Here is an 8,166-nt window from a genome sequence, read left to right on the forward strand (position 1 = left end):
CAGTACTCCAACTGCGGCCTGACCAAAGTCGCATAGAGGGGGAGTATCACCTCTCTGGACTGGCTTGAGATGCAGCTTTGGATGCATGACAAGGTATGTCTGGCCTTGCTGGCTGCAGTCTGGCATTGGTGGCTCATGTTTATCTTGGAGTCAATAATTACTCCAAGATCCCGTTCTGTCTCTGTGCTTTCAAGAGGGAAACTCCCCAGCCTGTATGTATGCTGTGGACTCCTTCTCCCAAGGTGCAGTACCCTGCATTTATCTACATTGAACCCCATCCTATTATCATCTGCCCACTTTTGTAGTCTGTCAAAATCTATTTGCAGCCTCTCTCTCTCTTCAAGTGTGTCCACCTTGCCCCACATCTTAGTGTCATCAGCAAACTTGGACAGCATGCTTTCCACCCCCTTGTCCAAGTCGCTGATTAACATGTTAAACAGTGTGGGCCCGAGGACTGAGCCCTGGGGTACCCCACTGCTTACATCTCACCAGGTTGAGTACAACCCATCCACCACTACTCTCTGGGTGCGCCCCATCAGCCAGTTTTTTACCCATCCAACTGTGTAGGCATCAGTGCCACAGTCACTTAATTTATTGATGAGGATGGGGTAAGAGACAGTGTCAAAGGTCTTCTTAAAGTCTAGAAAGACTATGTCCCCGGCAACACCATCATCCAGATGTTGGTTTTGTTTGTTTTTTAATGTCTGCAAGCAGCCTTCCGGGAGGACTTGCTCTTTCACAGGCAACCACAACCCTGGAACAGTCTTTTTTTTCTGCCTTTCAAAAAGAAGGTGCATGGGAACACATGCAGTGTAGAAAAAATGCAGCCTAATACTTGTCTGGAGACCCAGCAGATTTCGGGGTACTTTTATGCTAGCCTGAGTAAAACACAGGTTGTAAGTTCTTTTTGAGGCAGAGATTCTTACTAACTAAACAAGATCCGCAAAGGTGGGAGTAGTAGCATAGGTGAAATTACCTGTCCAAAGTAAGGCAGCAGAGCTGAACCCAAAGTGCTCTATTCCCTGGACCACACCAGTTAAGCCTGCTTTTGAGAGAACTCTTCAAAATCGTCTGAGTACAATAAGAAAAAAAAGTGCTATTAGATCATACTGTACGAGAAGGTATATTTTTTGGCTGTAGTAGAGAGTGCAGCTGATCAGTTTGGGCTGACTCTTGTTTGTGTCACAGTGAGAGGAGAGAATAGAGTTGTAATGCCCTCCTTGTATGCATCTCCCCCTCCTCTCCAATCTCAGGCTCACAAAATGTACTGATCTTGCTGTTTTCACTTTAATCTGGTATTATAGAGTTTTCCTTCTACAGAATTACTGGAGGTACAGGGATTGAAGAGGACATTGATGTAGGATTTGTGATTTGCAAAAATTACTTTATCAGTTTCTCAGGTTGCATTTTGTAGGTTGTCAGATGAGATCATAACGGTCCTTTTTGAGTAGAGAGAAGCAAATATTTGTTCCCTGATGGAACAAAAGAAAACTACCACAAAATGTTTATCTTGCACAAAGTTCTTAATTTTGGTATTCTGGGTTTGTTGTTCGAAGGCTAATCTTTGTCTAAATTAAGCCATCTGCTGAAAAATTAAGTCCTCAAACTTTGTGATCTGTATTGTGAAATTTACATCTAATACCAAACTAAACAGATTTGAGACAATGGTGTAGGAAAGCCTGGTTAAGGATGGTGGAAATTTAATGGAAGAAAGGCAGATGGTTCTAGGCATAGAGCAACATGCTAGAGAGAAAGTACACAATGAAGGGACACAGACCCTTACCAAACTTGGTAAGACTATTTGGAGGAGCCTAGGGAACAGGATGTTAATTCACCTTGATTGCTAATGAAAAACTAAGTAACCTGTAGATCTGCTGTAGATAGGAGAAGAAAAAGAGAGTAGATCTTTTAGGTGAGCTGTATGAATCTCTTGTAATAAGATGAGAGGCTAGGAGATAGATTGTCAATGATGACTCAAATTGTAGCTGGTATTTGTGAATGAACTCATAGCTCTGCAGCTTTGCTGGAAGGCTACAATAATTTTTTTTTTTCAGATAACATTCTGATCTGCTCAAAGGTGCTTGCGGCAGTAGCAAATGATATATCATTCTAGCAAATGATCATTGAGAAACGAATTTTATGAATGAGTAAAGAGATCAAGATCTCCGGGAAAAGGAGTTTGCCATTAGGATCTCCCTGTATGTAATGTCTCTTGATATAAGGCAGAATATATTAGTGGACCCCCAGAGTCTGGTATGGTATATCTGCTTAATAAACTGTAAGAGATCACTTGACATAATCCTTCAGTGCACCTCTTTTTTTAGTAGTGCAACGCCTTGCATTAGAAAAGATGTGCTTCACCAACTCGGGTCTGAAATCTCTGGAAGTATAGTGCTTGGAATATGCTTGAGGCAAGGTATGCTTCAGAAAGAAGAGTAAGTGGTGGCAAATCCTAGCTTGGTTAATATGCTTCTACAGAGAAAAGTGACAAAGTGTGAATGACATTTCTTTAATAACCAGATCTAATTCATGCATATGCACAAACCTGGCTGACTTCATGAGAACACTTTCACTTTGAGCCCTGCAGATTTAACTTAGCTAAGATTCAGTCATTGGATTTTGTTTTTTCTTGTGTATTTCCAGCAGATGGCTTAACTCCAATGTCGTTTTCCATAATTGAGTATTTTGGTTTCCTTGTTGTTATGCCTAGGGCATGGATGCACATACCCGTGCATGCACACAGAAAAAGCAGAGGCACAATATATAGCCCTGTTTTGGTACTGAATAACCATGGGTAAAACTACATTGTGTACTGTCTCAGACGGCCAGAGCCGACTCGAGGTGATTTAGAAATTGCTCGTTCGTCAGGGCGGGCTGGTGAATGGAGAGGCAGACAAGGTTTAATGGTTGCAAAAACGTTTACTTACGCCGCCTGTAGCAGATGGTCCGGTCGTCTGAACAACCACGTGGGTTGTTCCAGCTGGCGGGGCCCAAGCCAGTTAATCCGTCCGCAAATCAAGCCGGCGGGAAAAGGGTACGTCTGGGATTGCGCTTGGCGACGGGAAGAAAGATCGATAGGTGATCAGTCTATCGATCAGCTAGCCGCAAGTCAGATCTCTTTAGAGGGACTCTGCAGCGTGCTCAAAGTTCTTCGACTTGGGCGGAAGTCGCACGAAATTTTAAACGGCCAGCTAGCCAATTACTAGCCGCTACGTAGGAATAATTTAGCACTGGCCAATAGCGGGACACAAATTTGCATTCGAATAGCGGGAACTCTTTGCACCGTGCATTTCTGTGCTGCAAGGAAGAAATGTATCCTGCAAATTGGCGGGAAGTCTCTTGCACCGAGGTTCTTCTGCTACAACAGAAAACCTTTATTGTGCAAGAGGCTCTCATGTGGCAAGGAAATTCCACCGTGCCGAGGCACCAAAATCACTGGGTTGTGACACACAGAAATGAATTTTCATTTAGAAATTCTGTAGCCCATAGGGAAATCCCTGGTAGGCATCATTAGAATCCTCTTACTAGTCTCTGTTCTTGCTGGCTTTGTTTGCTTTTACTGGAGTACCAGATATCCCAGGAATCAGGAGACCCAGATTCTTTGCCATTACCCAGGGAGATCAATAGACCCATGATTTTGTTCCAAAGTCTAGCTGCCAACTGGAAGCAGATGAAAAACCCAAATTAGAATTCCTAATAGGGTCTACTACACAGAATGATGGCAGACCTTGTTTATTTTTTCTAATTTTCATAAATGTCTAGCAGCATATGTTTCCACAAAGAATTTACTTTTACAATCTCTAGTCTGAATTTACTCCCACAACTTATGTTAACGGTAATGTCAATCAGTGGGAAGAGGTATGTGTCTTTAGAGTTTTGTTATTTTCAGTGCTGCAATCACAAATTAGCAAAGTAAACTGATATGGCAATTACTAGCATCTCTTTGTAACAAGAAAAATATACTGTATACTATGGACAAGGAAGCATGCAAACAAGAGGGAACAAGATCTGCAGTAACTGTACACCTTCTTCAATTTGATGTCAGTTTAATTGGGTTTAAATTTTTGATGAGACAACAAGCATCAAAGGAAAGTCATTTTGATTTACCTCTGTAAGAAAGTTGCCAGCTATAAAATGGTTTATAAAACACAGCTGAAAACTTAGCACACTGGTTGGAAGTTTAAAACCAAATTATTTCCTCTGGGTAAAGGACCTATGCTGAGAACATAATGTTTTGCAAAATGTTTGAGTTACTGACATTTTCTCTCAGTTTTGGGGCTGTTTTTGTACTCACTGTCCAGATCTTTTGCAGTTGTTCAAGAGCACCAGAAACTCCTGGAAACAAGGGCTGACCTTGCAACATTTCCACAAATATACAGCCAGCACTCCTATAAAAATGAAATATTAAAATGAACATTATCTGTAGTACATACTTGGGCAAAAAAAAGTCTATCGTCTAATGTGTTGATTTGTGTGTAGAAATGAAGTCTAATAAAATACTGGGATTCAGTGGTAGGCAGTATTGTAGTTGTGGCTTCAGCACTTACCCAGGGGTATTTTAAAATAAATTCAGAGGGGCTCAGTTGTGGCTCTGGGACACAGACGAGTCACACCATTCCAGAAGCATGTCAGGAGGTGCTGTGTCAGAGAGGGGGTTTTTTCAGAGGCAATTAAATTCACTACTGCAAAACTGAGTATGACAATTATAAATGTACAATTTTCCAAGAATCATTCAACTTATTTTATTTGAAGGTATACCATGTATTTTCTCTAATGTGACACTACCAGATAAAAGTATTGTAAAATTCCAGTTCTGATGTAGAGAAGCAGTATTTTCCTCTCAGTGCTATCTCTGACTAGGAAGATCTACCCAATTAATTTTAGTGTAGGCTAAATTACAGTTGTTCTGTAACTTTGGGTGTCTTTACACATGCTCCGGGGTGGAGGATGCTTTACTTAGAGTGGCTCTTGGGAGCAACTTTAATTCAAGTGCACGTAGCGTCTTGTATATTCAACATCCTGCACTTCAAAATTGGCAGCGGGGGTGCTTTAACTAAAGTTTGTTCAATGAATACATGTGATGCTGAGGCTCCTAGAATATGCTAATTAGCTCCAGTAGATAGGATTCATTGAGTCTGCTCTGATGTGCTAATTAGCACGCATCAGAGCAGACGTTGGGCACATGTATAGATCCCCTTTATGAATAAGCAGAAGTGTTGCTTCTGTTACAGATCATAGTGCAATGAAGTCCTCTATTGGTTTTCTCTGTCCCTCATGTTTTCTTCTGAGGACAATATTTTCTAGCTATTTTTGTTTTTATCTGACACACATTGGATTGTAACACAAAAGGACTTATGCTTGTAAAATTAAACCGATCCTTTATTAAGAGAACTGTTTACAGAGATGTTGCAACAATAGTTTATATTCATGCCATGTACAGACACTCTGACCTTGTGGTGCATCCTCCAAACTCTTCCCTCCTGCAATCTGTGCTTCTCCTCAGACAAGGTCCATGTGGGTTGCTACACTTTGTTCTTTCTGTAATGCTATCCACCTTCATTTCTGATATTTCATTTTTAGCTACCTTTACCAGTCACTTCAACTCTTTTTCCTCTCTTTATATATTAATTCTCAGTTTTGATCTGACCTGAGAAGAATCTTATGTGAACTTTCTTTCCCTTTCTCTACAGAAGCAGTTTTCCCCCTTCTAGATAACCATCTCTAGGGACAGAACTAGAAAAGTTCAGAAGCTCTCCCATTAGTATGCTAACTGCTTTACTTCCATCCATCAGATCACAAACTTGGCATCAGATGGGCCATCAGCTTGTCCTAAAGCCAAATTATTTTTGTTCGAGTAAGTGTTCAGCCACTCTCCTACTCCTCCCATCCAAGATGCATCCCAATATTTTAGTTCCCTGTGACAGTAACTTTGTCTCAATTATTTGGATGGTTCCCTTTGTACATTTTGGGACAAAGATAGATTTGTGCCAATATTCAGGAATTCTTTTGTCTTGCCATGCAGCTTTAACTATTTGGCTGATCCATGCCTCTCACCCAAAGCTTTTACCATGTCTGCCATCACTGCATCAGGTCCCACTGTCTTGTCATTCTGGACTGTATCTCTAACCTCATCCTCTGTTATTTCAGACCCATGTTCCACATTAGGATGACAGCTTGGCAACTCCGCCAAAAGGGATTTGCATCAGTTATCAGATTTCAAATACTGTTTCTGCCTCATGTTCATTTGGTCTTGATTTGCTTTAGCAATCTCCCACAGACATCATTAGGGATCCTGGTTTTCCATTCACCGCAGAAAAACATGGTAAAACCTGGATTTTCTCATTTTCAGGAGAAAAACCCGGATTTTCTCCTTTAAATGAGAAAAATGGAGGAAATGGTGGGTTTCCCTTTGCAGGCTGGCAGAGTTCCAGCCTGCAAGGCGCTGGGGAAAGCTGGAGAAGGATGATCAGCAGGGGGTGCCATGCAGCCTGGAGAGCAGCTCCTGCAGGTAAGTCTGGCAGGTGGGGGTGCGAATTGAGGCCCCCATAGTGAGGGTGGGACCTGGTGACCGTCTATAAACTCACTAGGGGGAACCAGAAGGGTTTGGGGGAGATGCTGTTTCCCCTAGCCCCCGCTGGCATAACAAGGAGTAATGGGCACAAGTTGATGGAGAGGAGGTACAGATTGGACATCCGAAAAAACTACTTCACAGTTAGGGCGGCTAGGATCTGGAACCAACTTCCAAGGGAGGTGGTGCTGGCCCCTACCCTGGGGGTCTTTAAGAAGAGGCTGGATGCCTACCTGGCTGGACTCATTTGAGTCCCGTTTTTGTTTTTAGGGTTTTTTGTTGTTCTCCCGCCCTGGCGGGGGGTCGGGCTAGAAGATCTATTAGGTCCCTTCCGACCCTAAAACTATGAAACTATGAAACTATGAAGGAGGGAGTTGGGCAGGGCTAGGGATACTGCCCAGCTTGGGTGGTGTGTGGGGCTTGGGGTCTGGGGCTGGAATGCATGGCCACAGGGCCTAGGAGGAGAGCGGGACAGGGCCATGGGCAGCTTGTTCAGGAGGGCTGCAGGGTGGGGCTGGCTCCCCACCACTGCGTACACTCCTGGGAGGGGCATGGGAGGCACGTGTCCCCCAGATTTGTGCATGGGGGGGATGGGGGCTGGCCGCTGCAGGCTCAGGCTCCTCACCCTGCTACCCTTCCCCTGGGGCCTCTGTAGCCCAGCGGGCAGGACTTGGCATGGCAGACAGAGTGGGGCGGAGAAGCTCAGTGCCACCGCAGTGAGATCCACACTGCCATGGTGAGGTGCCCCCTGTTCGCCCGGCAGCAGTGGGGGTGGTGGCGCAGAGTTGTGCCACTCTCTGCTGCTGGATGGGCAGGGAGTACCTCACCGTGGCAGCCTGGGGCTCCCAGCAGCAGTAACAAGCTTCCCCACTCTGCCCTGCCATGCCAGGTCCTGCTGGCTGGGCTGTGGAGGCTCTGGGGGGAGGGCAACGGGGCAGGGAGCCCAAGCCCTCAGAGCCAGCCCACACCCCACTCCCCAACAGGCTCCACTCTGTCTGTCACCCATGGGGGAGGGGGAGCCGGGCTCCACACTGCTCCATTGCAGCAGCTGCTGCCTCCCACGGGTGGCAGCTGGGGTTTGGGTGCTGCTGCTGGGGGCTAGGGGGCTGTGGACCTGGGTCTCTGGCCCTGTAGCCATGGCAGCTGGGGGCTCCCTCTGGCAGGACTTCCAAGCGGACCCAGAGGAGGAGGCGACGAGTGCTCGTCATAGGCGACTCCATCCTGAGAGGTACGGAAGGGCCCATCTGTCACCAGGACCCCTCAACACGAGAGGTATACTGCCTGCCCGGAGCAAAGATTCGGGATGTGACAGAGGTAATCCAGGCCAGGATCAAGCCCACCGATTACTATCCCATGGTCCTAGTCCATGTGGGTACTAATGATGCGGCCAGGAGAACCCCTGATCACCTGATGGCGGACTACAGTGCTCTGGGCGGCGTGCTGAGGGAGTTCGGTGCACAGGTGGTATTCTCTTCCATCCTACCAGTGAACGGACGCAGAAGACGGCATGAGAACTGCATCCGAGAGACCAACTGGTGGCTTCGGCAGTGGTGTCTTGAGGCAGGCTTCGGCTTCCTGGACAACAACCCGCACATCAC

The 8,166-nt window shown here is 45.5% G+C and overlaps 1 protein-coding gene across 1 annotated transcript in view; it reads right to left on the minus strand.

Annotated features, from left to right (window-relative positions):
* Window positions 1-8,166, minus strand: part of CDK15 (cyclin dependent kinase 15) — a 97,093-nt gene that overhangs the window by 34,596 nt on the left and 54,331 nt on the right. The window contains exon 10 of the mRNA XM_025196700.1: window positions 4,295-4,388. Within this exon, the coding sequence (XP_025052485.1) occupies window positions 4,295-4,388 (94 nt within the window). The remainder of the gene's footprint in view (window positions 1-4,294; window positions 4,389-8,166) is intronic.

The sequence above is a fragment of the Alligator sinensis genome, unplaced genomic scaffold (assembly GCF_000455745.1).
Source record: "Alligator sinensis unplaced genomic scaffold, ASM45574v1 scaffold755_2, whole genome shotgun sequence".
NCBI lineage: Eukaryota > Metazoa > Chordata > Crocodylia > Alligatoridae > Alligator > Alligator sinensis.